General features: G+C 53.5%; 2 protein-coding genes across 2 annotated transcripts; both read right to left on the reverse strand.

The window, feature by feature from the left end:
- Positions 1 to 967: 967 nt before the first annotated feature.
- AGMAT (agmatinase (putative)) lies at positions 968 to 4,407 on the reverse strand. Its single transcript, XM_005145476.3, has 7 exons — positions 4,163 to 4,407; positions 3,864 to 4,066; positions 2,765 to 2,813; positions 2,463 to 2,658; positions 2,083 to 2,262; positions 1,484 to 1,568; positions 968 to 1,389 (listed from the first exon to the last, which is right to left on the reverse strand). The coding sequence occupies exons 1-7, from the start codon at positions 4,351 to 4,353 to the stop codon at positions 1,316 to 1,318; spliced, it is 978 nt and encodes a 325-aa protein (XP_005145533.3). The 5' UTR covers positions 4,354 to 4,407; the 3' UTR covers positions 968 to 1,315.
- Positions 4,408 to 5,477: 1,070 nt separating this feature from the next.
- Positions 5,478 to 15,291, reverse strand: PINK1 (PTEN induced kinase 1). Its single transcript, XM_034068473.1, has 8 exons — positions 14,966 to 15,291; positions 13,322 to 13,609; positions 12,270 to 12,373; positions 10,489 to 10,671; positions 9,431 to 9,594; positions 8,522 to 8,649; positions 7,250 to 7,486; positions 5,478 to 6,618 (listed from the first exon to the last, which is right to left on the reverse strand). The coding sequence occupies exons 1-8, from the start codon at positions 15,287 to 15,289 to the stop codon at positions 6,343 to 6,345; spliced, it is 1,704 nt and encodes a 567-aa protein (XP_033924364.1). The 5' UTR covers positions 15,290 to 15,291; the 3' UTR covers positions 5,478 to 6,342.
- Positions 15,292 to 15,396: the final 105 nt, after the last annotated feature.

Here is a 15,396-nt window from a genome sequence, read left to right on the forward strand (position 1 = left end):
CATTGAAAAAAGTGCCTAGTGCTACAGCAAGGGAGCTCAGCCCTACCCCAAGCCAGAAGAGAAGGCCACAGAGCCTTCAAAATAACCTTCATGTCCTTACACCTGCTGGAATCCTTTTTGGTCTCATTTGCTTTTGAGCACAGGTAACCCCCCTTTTAGGCTGGGTTTGGTTGAAGGGGTGCTCGCAGCAGCCTGCCCTTGCTGGGTGGGAGCACAGCTCCTGGGTAGCCGTAACTCTGCCCTTTGTGGCTGGTAACCGGGTCCAACAAACCCAGTTCATGTCACTGGTTTATGGACAAAACCTTTCATGGGCTGAAGCAAACTCCAACCTGTTGTAAACCCCTCGTGGAGTCAGTGTGGAGTGCTGGGTGCTTGCTTTGTGGTAGCAGAGCATGATCAGAGGCTGCTCACACCAAGCTCTGTCCACATGTATCATAACACGTCACCCTTGGGAAGCACTTGGTGGTGGTTTGTAACCCAAAGAGTGAGGAATTCGGTCACAGAGCACTGGTAGAGTGAGCCCTGAGCAGTCACACACTGCACAGGGCTCCGAGGCTGTCACACAGCTCCTCCTGTACCCAGCGTGCAGGGCAGCAGCTCTGCCTCCCCTCTGCCCTGCACCCCCAGCCTGGTTCACTAGAGGCAGCCTGAGAAGTAGGACTGAACCCAGGTACATATATTTTGCACTTTTGATACTGGGGAGGGGGGAAGGTGGGAATTAACTTATTTGGCAAACTTGTCTTTTTTATTTTGTGGTTTTGGGGGGGTTTTGGTTGGTTTTTGTATCTGTGACCAGGCACCGGCGCCATTGCGGTTTAAGACGATGACAGATTCACAACCAAAATAAACTATTTTAATGTGTGATGAGGTGGCTCTTGTGTTTTCATGGACAAACAGATCCCAGGAGCAGTTTAACCCCCCCTGGTGTGGGCGGTTCCTGGTTATTCCCAGCAGGAAATGCAGTCAGTTTCCCCTATCCCCAGAATGAGCCCAAAGCTGCCCTCGTGCCCTCCCTTCCTTTACATTCATCCTCCCACTGCTGCATCTTAGTGGGAGGAACCTTTTACCAGTGATGCTCATGTCAGGAGCCCCCTGAGCTGGGTGAGTAATTCCAGCTGTGAAAGCAGAGGCTTTTTTCCCAGGAAAACAAAAGCTCCGGACACCACTTAAACTGTTCAATCCCATCTGCTCCCATCTCAGCTTCAGATTTCCCTTTTCTAATGGTAAATGCTGTTTATTCCTTACTGCAAAGCTTGGTTGCAACCGTGAAGTGTCAGCTGAGCAAACCCTGCCCCTGGGGCAGGCAGGAGCTGCCTCACATCGTCTTCACCCCAGGGAGAACACAGAGCATCTCAAAGAGCAGGTTTGCCCCCAGCAGGGCTGTGTTACCTGGAACAGGCAAGAATGGGAGAAAAACCCCAAACCACGGTGGTCAGGGCCTTTGTCAAGCACACTTCTCACTCTCCACTGTCTTTAGACTCACCAGAGACGTCGTACATGGGTGCAACCTCAACAAGGTCACATCCCACTATGTTCAGGCCTTTGCAGCCACGAATGATCTCCAAAGCCTAGGAAAGAAAACAGGTTTGGGATCAAGAAACACATCAGAGGTAGTGGAATGGTCAGGGCTCTGCTTTTCCCATGTGCACCCAAAGTGTAGAAGTCAAACTGCATCAGCTATAGAATCCCAGACTGGTTTGTCTGGAAAGGACCTTAAAGCTCCTCCAGCTCCAACCCCTGCCATGGGCAGGGACCCCTTCCACTGGAGCAGCTGCTCCAAGTCCCTGTGTCCAACCTGGCCTTGAACACTGCCAGGGATGGGGCAGCCACAGCTTCTCTGGGCACCCTGTGCCAGTGCCTCACCATGTGAGATGTAGACATAAGGTTCTTCCTTACATCTAAGCTGAACTTTCCATTCAAGTTTCAGTGTTCCCTATACCAAACCCTGATCAGGGTTTCCTTTCCTCATCCCTGCTAAGAAATGCTCCGTGCTCTCCCTCAATGCTTCCCTTGCAGCACAACCTCCTATAACAGGAGCAAAACCATCCCCATCCCTGGGATGAGACGCTGCCCCCCACTCACCTGCGCCGGTGTGAGCCCAGCCACCTCCGGTGTCCCCGTGCCCGGTGCATAGGCAGGGTCCACCCCATCGATGTCGAAGCTGATGTACACCGGCCGGTCCCGCATCTGCTGCCGCACCTCCGCCATCAGTGGCACCAGGGACCTCATCCAGCACTCGTCAGCCGGGACCACCCTGAACCCCTGCACAGGGACACACAGGCAGAGCAGAGCATCCCCTGCCCCAGTGGGGAAGCCTCATTCCCTGCTCCGCCGATGGCTCAAGGCACTGGGAGCGTTCATCCCAAGGCACAGAAAAGACATTTCCTGCTGAAGCCAAGGGAGTGTTACCGACATGGGAATATCAATGGTGGGGAAAGGAAGAAGCTCGTCACTGAACTTACCTGGTCCCGGCTGTACTTGTAAGGATTGGGATCATAGGAGGAGCCCCGGATGCCGATCTGGACCACACGCCCACAGTCCAACAGCCCTTCATCCACACAGCGCCGGAATGGGGTCCCGTGGTAGATCTTCTCCCCCAAGGCTCTGTCTGCGGTGTCGGTGTGAGCATCCACATGCACCAGCCCCACAGGACCGTGCCTGGTCAAGACAGGGAGGCCACATCATTCCCCATCCTGGCAAAGCAGGAACCTTCCCAAAGCTCCTTCCCAGATCCTTATCCTACATCTCCAGATCAGAAGCATACCTTTCTGCCACGGCCTGCAGGATGGGGTACGTTATGGTGTGATCCCCACCTGCAACAGGACAAGGGAAGAGGGTGTAACACCACAGGAGGTGCTCAGTACTCACATCACCCAAGCAATGTTTTTCCATCCTTGCTTTTATCCTGCACTTGTTCATACGCCCCAGAGCTTCACTCCCAAAGGAAAATAAGGCTCCCAGGTACAGGCTGCTTCCTCCCTCCTCTTCCCTCCCTGGGAGGACCAGAGATGAAGGACTGCCAGCATGGCAGCTTATCAACTGGTGTTTGATTGGCCTCTGAGGACACCATCACTTGATGGTTTGTTTGTCCCTCATCATTCGCCACACTCACTTCATCCAGTGATGTCAAGCTGTGAGAGGCAGGAGCTTGAACACTGCCCCAATTCATGCCCTGTGCAGAGCAGGACGATGCTGGACACTCACTCAAGCTCAAGGCTTTCCAGAGGGCCACAAACTGCTCTTTGGGTCCTGCTCAACAAAAAGCTGATTGTGTTTAGGGCTGAGCTTTGGGCTGTGCTTGCAGGGGTGCACAGAAACAGGCTCTTGGCCGAGCCAGCCTCGGGTTTGACACAAGAGGCATCAATGATGGCAGTAATTTGGCAGAGACTTCAGTCTGGAGAAGAGAAGCAGCTTCCAGTGTCTGAAGGGGGCTACAAGGATGCTGGGGAAGGACTCTTCATCAGGGACTGCAGTGATAGGACAAGGGGTGATGGGTTCAAACTGAAACAGGGGAAGTTCAGGTTGGAGATAAGGCACAAGCTGTTCCCTGTGAGGGTGCTGAGGCGCTGGCACAGGGTGCCCAGAGAAGCTGTGGCTGCCCCATCCCTGGCAGTGTTCAAGGCCAGGTTGGACACAGGGGCTTGGAGCAGCTGCTCCAGTGGAAGGGGTCCCTGCCTGTGGCAGGGGTTGGAGCTGGAGGAGCTTTAAGGTCCCTTCCAACCCAAACCAGTCTGGGATTCTATGGAATTCCCCCCCAGCTCAGCAGTGCAGGGCACATCCATCACTCACCTCCTGCCATGTTCACGCTGAGTGAAGGGAGGGAGCTGGGTGAGCAGGGACATGAGGGGGACGCGGGTCCTTACCCAGGGTGAGGGGCACGCAGCCGGAGCCCACGATGTCCTGGAAGGCTCCGCGGATGAGGCGGCAGCTCTGGGGCAGGTTGTAGGGGTTCACGTTCACGTCCCCGATGTCAGCCACACGCAGGGAATCGAACGGGGCAGCCCCGGTGCTGCCATTGAACCTCCGCAGCAGAGATGACTCAGCCCGGATCTGCCTCGGGCCGAACCTGGGGATGTGCCACGGGTGGGAAGCGCTGCCGAGCACAATTCCCGAAGCCAGGAATGACGAGTGCTGCATCCCCATCACCACCGCTGGCCCTTACCTGGCTCCGGGGCGGTTGGACGTGCCCGTGTCCAGCGGGACACCCACAAAGGCTGCATCCAGCCCCACTGCCGAGTCCTGCACGGGCAGTTTCATCATGGAGCAGATCCCCACAGGCCGCGCCACGGCCTCAGCGCTGGGGGGCACATGGAAGCGTGAGCCCCAGCGGGCCGGGTGCCAGGGCAGCCCCATGGGCACAGCGGGAGAGGAGCCGGAGGAGGCTGCTGCGGTGGTCACAGGCAGCTTGGGAGCACAGAGCTCCGCTGTCCGCAGCAGGAGCCTCATCCTGCCCCACATGGAGCAGAGCAGGGAGCAGCACAGAGCCTGGGCTGCACCAGTGTGCACAGCTCCAGACACTGCCCCTGGGCCTCCCGCTGCTACCCAGGGATCAAAGTGCAGGGATGTGAGAGGCGGAGGCAGTGCTGCGGGACAAGCGTTTGAGGGCGGTTTTGGGGACAGAGATGTCCTGAGGTGAGTTCCAGGGTCTGGAGTTACCCAGCACAGATCAAACCCTGTATGGTCTGATCCTGACATGCTTGAAACCAGGCAGCTCTGGCTCCTGATTCTGCTCCCTGCTTGTGGAGTGATCGGAGCAGTGAAAGGGCAAGGAGAGGGGTAAATCATGGGCGATGCTCCCAGCAGAAAGCCTGCTCCATGCAGTGGGTTTGGATTCGGAACATGTGTGTTTCCAATGCCCTGTGCTGCAGGGCACATCAGAGCTGTGTCCTGCTGATCCAGCCCCCTCTCAGATCACAGAACAGCAGACAGGTGGGAGCAGGGAGCTACCAGGAAAGCACCAGTGTTCACCAAACAGAGCTCCAGTGAGTGCCCAGGACCAGGCCCCACAGTGAGACACAGGTCAGGTCTGTACCAACACCTTCCTCTTCCATAAGTTTCTCCCCAAAGAGCTCATTTTCCCTGATTTCCCAGGCCCTTTGCTGAACCCCTGTCCCAGGCTCCATGAACAGGTCTGCTCCCTGCTCAGGGGCTGCTGAATGAGGCCCTGGTTCAGTGTGCGAGATGCTGGTGGCACGTTTATTAGTGCAGGATGATGAAGGCTCTCGGCCATTGACATTCGATGTCATTAACCTGGGAACTGCAGGAGCAGACCGGAGAAATGGGCACATTCAGGAGGCAAAGTCCATTCCTTTCCAGGAAGCTCCACTTGGGGGATAAAAGAACATGTTCCACAGACAGCACCACAAAGAGCTGGATGATCGATAAAGGCAGCACCAAACCAGGGCTACGCAGTCCCAATGCATCTGCAGCCTAAAGCCCAGCCCCACCAAACAGACACACGAGGCTGAGAGACCCCATGCAGCAGAGGAGCATAAACCAGTTTATTGTGCAGCAGTAACTTCCTGCCCATGATCCTCTAAACACCATTCTAGACATGAAAACGAACGATGGCTTCTGAATGATGGTTTCTGAACGCGACTGTTGTTGTTCAAACCTTGACGTGTCCTCCCCAGCCAAAGGGTATTACATCATTGAAAACCAGGTCAGTAAAACAAGAGCATTACACTGTGTTCTTTAAGCAGGCACCACTGCTCAGCCCCATTTTAATGCAGTGTTATCCCTACCTTGACAGCCTGACTTGGCTACACCAGTCAAGACACAAACCTCAGTGGGGTTTGAGCTCAATGTGCTTCACATACATGGGGTGTTTTATGGTGTGTTCCCATTGGCAACGAGCACTCGTGACACTTGTTACCAGGCAGCACCTCACTAGGAGGCTTTGGCTGGCACTCCACAGGAGCAACACCCTCAGGGCACCACCGGGTTCCCTAAGGACAGAGAGTTGCACATCCCTTTGCTGGCTTGGCTTTTCCCATGTATTGTTTCAATCTGTGACGCTTCAGTGGACAGAGCAGTTAGTGCCACCTCCCCACACACCCTCTTCTTCATTCAACACACAACTTAGAAGTCAACTCAGAATTCCCAAATGTGATCAAACGCAACCACAAACCTCAGGACACCTGCAAGGTCTGCACAGCCTCACACCAAGACAGTAATGAAGCAAAGGCATTTCCTCTAGCAGGAGAGAAAAGCAGCGTGTGCTAATGCTGGAGAGAAACTCAACCTCTTACACACGGGCCTGCAGGTTTGTTCCCTAAAGTGCTGCAGGATTCCAGGCAGACAGAAAACACAGACTTCCATGTGCCCTAATAGAATCATTTATCATGGGCTTGTGCTGCACTCAGAGCGACTCCTCCAGGCCAGCAGCAGGAATGCGGCTGCCCAGAGCTCTTCATAGTCGAGGTTTGCCAGAAAGCACATCTTCATCTTGGTTTCCACCAGGCTTTTACCCACCAGCCCCTCTGTGAGCAGGGTGGCTGCAGACTGGCACAGGAGCCAAGTGACCATCTGGTCGGGTTTCAGGGCCTGGGTCGCCAGGATGCTTTCACCCCACAGGCTCAAGTGAAGCACATTGGCAGCAACCCTGGCTGAGAGTCTCTGCAAAAAGAGGGAGAGGGAGGATGAGCTGCTCCTGCTGTGCTTCCATTGGCACCCACACTGCCCAAAGAGCCCCAGGCCTCCTCTAAGACATCATCCCTACGAACTGAAAAGCTCCGTGTGTCTATCAATACTGGGCAGCTGCATGGACCCCACAATTTCCTAACACAAAAATCCACTGAATCACAGAATCCCAAAGTGGTTTGGGTTGAAGGGACCTTAAAGCTCCTCCAGCTCCAACCCCTGCCACAGGCAGGGGCACCTTCCACTGGAGGAGCTCACTCCAAGCCCCTGTGTCCAACCTGGCCTTGAACACTGCCAGGGATGGGGCAGCCACAGCTTCTCTGGGCACCCTGTGCCAGCGCCTCAGCACCCTCACAGGGAAGAGCTTCTGCTTAAGAGCTCATCTCAGTCTCCCCTCGGGCAGGTTCAAGCCATTCCCCTTGGCCTGTCACTGAACCTGCTCAGGGACATCTTTGATGTGCAGTGGCACAGCAGCAAAGACTTTTTGCTTGTCTTTCTTGTTACCCAGACTGCAATGACATCCGGATTACAGCCCCCTGAATCTATAGCCCTCCATGGTGAAGTGATCTACAGCCAGATGACAGAGGTCTTCAAGACATCTTCTTACCTTGTTGGGATCCCTCCGAAGCAGCATCTTTATCACTTGCTTCACCTCGAGGGGCACACGGTCGGGCAGGCTGGGCAGCTGATCTTCACGGTAGCTTCTGCTTTCCAGAGACGAGGCCCCGTGGCCATAGAAAGGATTGGGCAGGCCGAGGATTTCATAGGCGATGGCTCCAACAGCCCAAGCATCAGATTTGCTGTAGTTGATCACTGTGCCTGGACCAGGCGAGGCTGTGATCACCTGCCACAGAGATGGGGGTGTTCAGACAAACAGCTCTAGTGTGGGCTCTGTGCTAACACTGATTTCCAAGGCTTGAGTCAGCATTCCCATTGTAATAACGGAGAGAGACTGAACCCAAAGCTGTTTCATCTAAATCTCTGGTCTAAATATACCTTTTGGCATGCCCATAGCCTTTGGCATTGCTCAGATTACTGGGACACTGGGAGGAATCTGGTCACTGCACCCAGGCTTTAATCATTGCTCCTGACCAGCATTCCCAAGGGCTGTCTCACACTGGGATTTCAGACAGGCAGGCAACAGGCAGATGAACTGCACCAGCACTTAAGCAAGACCAGGTGAAGCAGACACTTAAGGGTCTCTTCGCTTTTCTTAGGGTTACTATCAGAGAACAAAGAGAACAGTAAATAATGTCACAACCACCTGAACTTCACCCAAAAACGACTGCTGCAACACAAGTTTATCTGCATAAACTTCTTCAACAGCTACATAGGAAGGGTCCTGAGAGAAAAACAAAAAGCAAACTTTCTGTGGGACAGGTCAATTCTGCTTCTAACAGCGACTGGTTACGTTTCACCCGTTAGAGTTCAAGGTGTTGGTTCCACAACTGCTCAGCACGGGTCTCAAGAGGACCTCCTTCATTAATGCAGAGATGTTTAGCAAGCATAACACAGACCTCCCGCACTGCCTGAGGGGATGCTGCTTGCCATGGGTGACATTAGTTATGCAGTAACCAACATCAGGTTATTCTTGCATGACCAAGTTATGTCAATAAGGAGGAACATGTAGAAAATCGATCTGACAGCAGAGGCTTTCAGGAGGTATCACAGGAACACACCAGAGAGCATTGGTGTACACATGGGGGAAGGCTCAGGGACAAATCCCAGCAAAGCAACGTGCATGCATCCCCTCTGCCCCTTTTAGACTTAATCCAACCCATTTTCAAGTTCCAGTCACAGTCTGCATCAGAGGCTGGAGCTTTCCATCCTGACAGCAGGACAAGCAGCAACACAAACCACTGCTACAAGGGGGATGTACCTCGGGTGCCATAAGACAACCGTTGCCGCCCCGATCCACATAAGAGCTGGTGAAAGGCAGTCTCAAGCCGATGCTTTCATCTGCCAAACAGCAACCAAAGTCTGTGATCACCAGCCAAGGGCAGCCAGCTGCAAATGACACAGGGGAGCAGAGTCAGCATCTGTTTTGGGAGGACATGGTGGTACCTGCCACAGGCAAGGACCCCTTCCCCTGGAGCAGCTGCTCCAAGCCCCTGTGTCCAACCTGGCCTTGAACACTGCCAGGGATGGGGCAGCCACAGCTTCTCTGGGCACCCTGTGCCAGCGCCTCAGCACCCTCACAGGGAACAGCTTCTCCCTTATCTCCAACCTAAATCTCCTGTTTCAGTTTGAACCCATCACCCCTTGCCCTATCACTACGGTCCCTGATGAAAAGTTCCTCTCTGGCTGCTTTCAACTTTGACACTGTTGGTCCCTTTGCCTTCCAACCCATGTCCCATCATCCCATAACCTCACCATGAGGTGAGATTTTAAGATTTGCCCTGTGTGATTCAGCTAGCGAGATGAGAACCAAGAGCCCAAGCAAAGGCATCTCCAGCATCACAAATGCAGCATTACTCTACACCCATCTGCTGGTTCACTGTGTTGTGAAGTGGATCATTTCAGCAATATGCTGCATCTCTCCACCTGATTATAGCACAACGTTCCTTTCAAGCCTGTTTTAATGATCCAAAACCTGAGGCACAGACAGTCATCTATCAATGAGGTCCCCAGTGCTGCAGTGACAGCAAGCAGTAAGCTAAAAACCAAACCTGAGACTCTTCAAAGGGTTTGATGCTTGTTCTTCCCCCAAACCCAGGTAGAACTTCCCTGAACCCCTTCACAAATACAGCAGTTCTGTGCCTGACTTCATTGGCTTTTGGCTACATACCAGAATCAAATTCAACCAGGATGTTGTCAGACTTCAGGTCTCTGTGTGCTATTCCATGGCGAACAAGATGGTCCACACCTTCCAAGAGCTGTAAAATCATCATCGTGGAGAGACAAACATCTGGGCTGTTCTCTCCCAGATACTGGCGCAGCGTGCAGGGATAACTAGTGAGAACAAGGAAAAGCTTGGAATCAGCATCCTGGAAGCTTACGGCTTGTAGTTCAACCTCAGTGCTGACTGGCTGGGAATACAGCACTTGTATGGGCCAAATTCCTGCTGACCTCCACAATGCCTTCCCACCTCCCAGCCTCACCCTGACACCACAGAGAATCATAGAACAGTTAGGGCTGGAAAGCAACTGAAGATCATCCAGTTCCAACGCCCTGTCTGCTGTTCTTAAACCCTCTGTTTTGCACCAACACCCACCACTGTGCTCAGCACTCAGCTCAACAACCATGAATAAAAGCAGCCTCTTGAACAGGGACTCTGGGTACACAGTGGTCACTCCTGCAGGTTTTTATGTAGCGGTGTTCTCTTTTACATGAAAGAGGAGGCAGATTAACAATGCAGCTTGCATGAGCAAAATGCACTGGAATAGAGGACAGAGCGCTTCTCCAGACACAGGCAGAACAAGAGTGGGAAACAGAAGGTGCTTTTAGGTCATGCCACTGCAATACCCACTCAAAACTAACACCCAACAGAGAAAGCCAAGCCACAGAGCACTCATAAATCTCATCAATGATTCTGCTCTGTCTCTAGCGGTGTATTCAGACCAGGGGTGAAATTCAGCCTCAGAAGGGCAGACAAATGGGGACATGCTGCACATTTTTCACTTTAATTTGGGGTAATTATTAAAAAGAACAGCTTGTTTTCATTGTTGAACAGGAGTTCACATCTCAAGGACTTGGAACAGGTCACAGGAGGTGTTTCCAAGAGCACACTCTGCTTTTTGGCAGCAGCCCAGTGCAACCTTTTGCAAGGACTCATGCAGCAGCAGCAGCAGAACACAGAGTCTCACAAAAAGTCTGAGTCACATTAACATGCTGCTCTGTACCTACTTCTTCATCACCAGGAAGAGCGTGCGGCTGTGACCGATCCCTCTGGGATTCAGGCTTAATGGAAGAACATCAGGATAGTCTGCAAAGGCTCCAGGCAGCAAAGGGACAGAGGACGTGAATGCTCGGATCACCTGGATTATATTGGGATGAGGTTGCAACTTCTTCTTTCCAAGGATGGGTTTCCTGTGCAGAAGTGCAGACACCATCGGTCTCCCAGTCAGCTCTGATTTATCAGACACAGCTCTGCTGTTTCTGCAATTACTTTTCATTAACAAGTCCCATCCTCCCCATCAAAGAGGTCCAAAACAGTGTGCAAACATGTTTATTCTGCACCGAAATCCTTCTTAGAGAGAGCATTAGGGCTGCCAGTGCAGATTACAGGACTGCACATTAAGCACATACTCAAAGGTTCACATCCTGGAAACCATTCAGTTAGAAAGAACAGGGACAGAAACCTCTCTGCCCTCATGGCCCATTTCCTAACTGGTTTCCCACGCTGATGCAAAGCAGATCCACCACAGCAGTGGGCAGGTCCCAGCACCACTCGTGGATGCTAGTAGGGCTCTGCCATAACTGAATTTCCCTATATATAAAGGCCAAATGGGAAACAGTGGTGCTTTACCCGCACTGCAAACAAGGCTTTGCTGAAAACCCTTACCATACAGCCTTTCATTTTATTCAAACCCTAGCAGCTCTTCCATGCTGCTAATAAAGGCAGAGCTGCTTCCTGATTTAAAAAGAACAACAGCTTCAGAGAAGAAAAATAAGCACAATTACTTTAGCAGATACCAAATAAAGGTCAGCTTCACATTGGGCATTATCAATTCAGACCCTCTATTCTCTGGCACAGGCAGGAAGCACTCACTACAATGAAAGGTGGATTACCTATCTGTGTTTGCAAAACAGATCCCTCTCCCCTCTCATCCGCTGAATGCCAAATAGCCCTTTGGCTGCTCTGTGGCATTCTCAGCTAGCGCCGTGCCACCAATGTGTTGGCAGCTGAGATGGATTTGAAATGTAAATGGGACAATCTGGACTGAGGACTCCATTGTTTCAAACTGAACACAGAGATGCATTTTTGAACAAGCAGGCAGCTAACTCAGGGTCATTTCAAAGCTTCGGTGCAGTTTTCCACCTTCAGGCTGTCTGCTTGCTTTTCATCCAGGTGAAAGAGAGAGAACAGAGTCATTTCCCACCTTTCTCACCACCTTCCCTATGCTACAAGTTTCGCCCTTCCTGCCCAGCACGCATTTTACAAGCAAACCACTTCTAAAGTAAAACACTCAATTGTTTGATGTTGAATATGCACTTTGCATTTGGAGAAACTGAGGCACAGAGCATGGTAGTGCCTGGCCCCAGTCACCCATCAGACCACTGGCAGGTCTCCAGTTAGTTCCTAGTTATTGGCATACTCACCCAACACCTTCCTGGACTGCATCACCCAAGACAGTGCAGTTTAACTCTAAGTACTCCCCACACACCACGCCACAGTCTGCTCCTCAGACTAAAGAAGACTGTGTTAAATCACTATTTGAACAGCAGAACTGGAGACAGGCACACCAGAGGAAAAGCCCCGAGGCAGCCCCATTCCTGAGTGATGTTTGAGGTGCTGTCGAGATTGAAAAAGCCCTTTAAGATCATCAAGCCCAACCATAATCCCAAAACTTTGCTTTTATCTACTTCCAGGAGCTATTCTAGAAACCTCTGGCCATCTTAACACCACAGATGTGCTGCAAAATGAATTAGCATGTCACCAACTGCCTTTTCCATAGCAATTGTACCTGCGGCCAGGGACGGCTCCGTACTCTCCAGCTAAGGCAACCCCTGTGGCTGGAACAAGCTCTCGGCCCATAGCATCAAGGATGGCTTCACTTGAGGAACCAGCCTGCAACAGCAATTACACACCACATTGATTTAAGCTCTACAACCACCCAGCCTCAACAGAGACAGAAAGGAGACAGTCCTGATGCTGGTGCTGTATCTGCAGTTAGATGAGACCGAAGGCACTTGCTGCTCTACTTCAAAATCAGGGAAGGCAACTAACTGCTTAAAGCATTTACCAAGGGATGTGGCAGGGCCTTTACCTGCATGAAGAAACCCAGCTGTTTCTTCAAATGCATCCTTGGCTGTTAGCTGCATGCTAACACTCACTTTCAGCTTCAAAACCTGACTGAAAGGCCCACAGCTAAATGCCAGGGCACTTCTGGAGCCCAAGGGATTGCAAACATTGGCATTTTGGAAGACTCTCTTAGAACTGTCACATCAAGTGCTATGAAACCTCTCCCACGGAAAAAGCCACATGGAGCTTGTGAAATGGGGAACAGCCACATGTTGGGGCTGGATCACCAGAGTCACACGGGCTGGGAAAGGTGAGCACAGATCTCATCCACCCACTTCACGGCCAAGGGAGCCAGCATGCAGCTTACTGCCCCATGCCCTGACTACAGCCTCACTCGGCTGCACCTGGCAGAAGGAAAACCTCTCTCTGTCCTGACAACGACAAGGACACTGATTCCTGAAGCAGTGGCAGCAGTGGCTTTCCCAACCTTACCCCTTGCCATTACAGTCAGCTCCAGAAAAGCCTTCTCCCAAACCCATCACCTCCATAACCAACAACTCCACCAGCAGCAGCTCTCGATGCTGATCCCAGAGGAATGACGAATGTTTAATTACCTTGCTCTGGGATTGCTCACCACAATGGACGTCTCCAGTGTCACTTATCAACAGCTTTGTTTTGACATGCTCATCGTACACTACATAATTAGCACTTTCAACACTTCAGCGTTACAGATTCCAGACTTTCCCAGTGACAGACGAGGCACCAACTCCTTACCGAAATGTTCCACATCATTTTGATAGCTAATGGAAAAGCCTCCTTCGGTTGGTGTTTCACTACGGGCTCCTCTTCTGCTGCTTGTGAAGCTGAGCCATGCCCTGCGAGGTGCCTGCTCTCCACACAGCCCTGACCACGCTGGGAGAAAGGAATAGCTGCTTCATACACTGCGGCGCTGCAGCCCTTCCCGATGGGTTGGCCGATGAGATATTCCTCCAGCTTGAAGCCCTGCCAGCGGAAGCAGCTCAGGGGATCTTTCTGTGGCTTGTTCCTCCCAACAAACACGGTCTGAAAGGAGGGAGAAATGATAAAAACCCCACTTGGTTATTCAAGAACTCCCAGGGAAGGAGAACTCTCCCACTGGTGAAGCATTATCTTGCATCCTGTTGGGCTGGACCAACCTGGAAAGACATTAGTAGGCTCTAATCATTAGGTTCAAATCACTGCAACCAGAGAGAAAATAATGTCTTTTTTTTCTGAAACAAATAAGCCCTAAAACAGTCTTTACCAAAGGTGCCCTTCCCGAAGGTGCTGAGGATGCACAGGAAAAGGAGGAATGGGGAGGAGAATTAATCTGCTAATCCCGAATATAAATATGTTTGGTAGAGGCAAGACTAACTAAATCATGGAATCATGGAATGGTTTGGGCTGGGAAGGACCTTAAAACTCCTCCAGCTCCAACCCCTGCCACGGGCAGGGACCCCTTCCACTGGAGCAGCTGCTCCAAGCCCCTGTGTCCAACCTGGCCTTGAGCACTGCCAGGGATGGGATGGGCACAAGAAGATGTGAGAGAACAAAGCACAGGAGAGCACAGAGCAGTCACAGCCCTATGGGGCTGGTGGTACCAGAGCTGTCACCTGCAGTGGTTGGCTGAGGAATGTGCCCCAGGAGGGGCAGTGGAAGGGGAAGACAGCAAAGGTAACTGCCCAGCAAGGGCAGGGGAGGGAAAGCATCCTGGGAAACCTGAGGGAGAGGCAGATCCTCAGTGGGAAGTGCCGGTCCCTGGCTAGCAGTGAGCGCTGGCTCCCAGCACCAAAGGTCTATTTTTACCCATGAAATCTGCTCAGCACCATCCGTCCTGGGGCCCTGCCAGCACCGCCTGCCTCGGGAAGAGGGGACAAACCTGCGGGCTCAGCACCAGCCTCTGGGACATGAGACATCCATCACCAGGGCCAGGACCCACTCCCTTTGTGGGGGACAGGGACTGAGTGGGTCCCCACAATGAGGGTCCTCCAGTATCACCTTTAGGGCTGCTGACTAGGAGGTTTCCCCAGTACCCCCTTTTATGGGGTGTCTGTGGGACCCCCCCCACAGCACTGACCCCCCACTGCCCTCCATGCGGGGTGCCTGTGGGGCTCCCCACAGCACTGACCCCCCCACTGCCCTCCATGCGGGGTGCCTGTGGGGCTCCCCACAGCACTGACCCCCCTATTGCCCTTCATGAGGAGTGTCTGTGGGGCTCCCCACAGCACTGACCCCCCCACTGCCCTCCATGAGGGGTGCCTGTGGGGCTCCCCACAGCACTGACCCCCCCACTGCCCTCCATGAGGAGTGTCTGTGAGGCTCCCCACAGCACTGACCCCCACTGCCCCCCCCCGGGCTCAGTGCCGCCGCTCCGGGCCCCTCAGCCCCGGCTCCCCGCACCTGGATGTGCCTGCAGGCCGCCTCCGCCCGCCGCTGCTCCTCCAGACGCGGCTCCACCAGCCCCAGCGCCATGGCCAGCGCCAGGCAGGCCCCGCCGCGGCCCCGCAGCGCCGCGGCCGCCATCCCGCGGGCCGGGCCGGGCAGCAGCAGGCGGCGGGCGGCGGGCAGCCAAGACAGCCACGGCCTCCATGGGGATGGGGATGGGGACGGGGATGGGGCAGGAACCGAGCGGGGCTCGGGGCGAGGCTCCGGGCGGGGGGCGCAGCGGAAGCGGCACCGGGGGAGCAGCCGCAGGGCCCGGGCCAGGAGGAGCCGAACCGCCATTGCTGCGGGACAGAGCAACGGAGAGGGGCGGGGCGAGGGGCGAGGGGCGGGGCTGGAGCAGAAGGGGGCGGGGCTGGAGCAGAAGGGGGCGGGGCTGGAGCAGAAGG

The sequence above is a fragment of the Melopsittacus undulatus genome, chromosome 12 (genome assembly GCF_012275295.1).
Source record: "Melopsittacus undulatus isolate bMelUnd1 chromosome 12, bMelUnd1.mat.Z, whole genome shotgun sequence".
Classification (NCBI taxonomy): domain Eukaryota; kingdom Metazoa; phylum Chordata; class Aves; order Psittaciformes; family Psittaculidae; genus Melopsittacus; species Melopsittacus undulatus.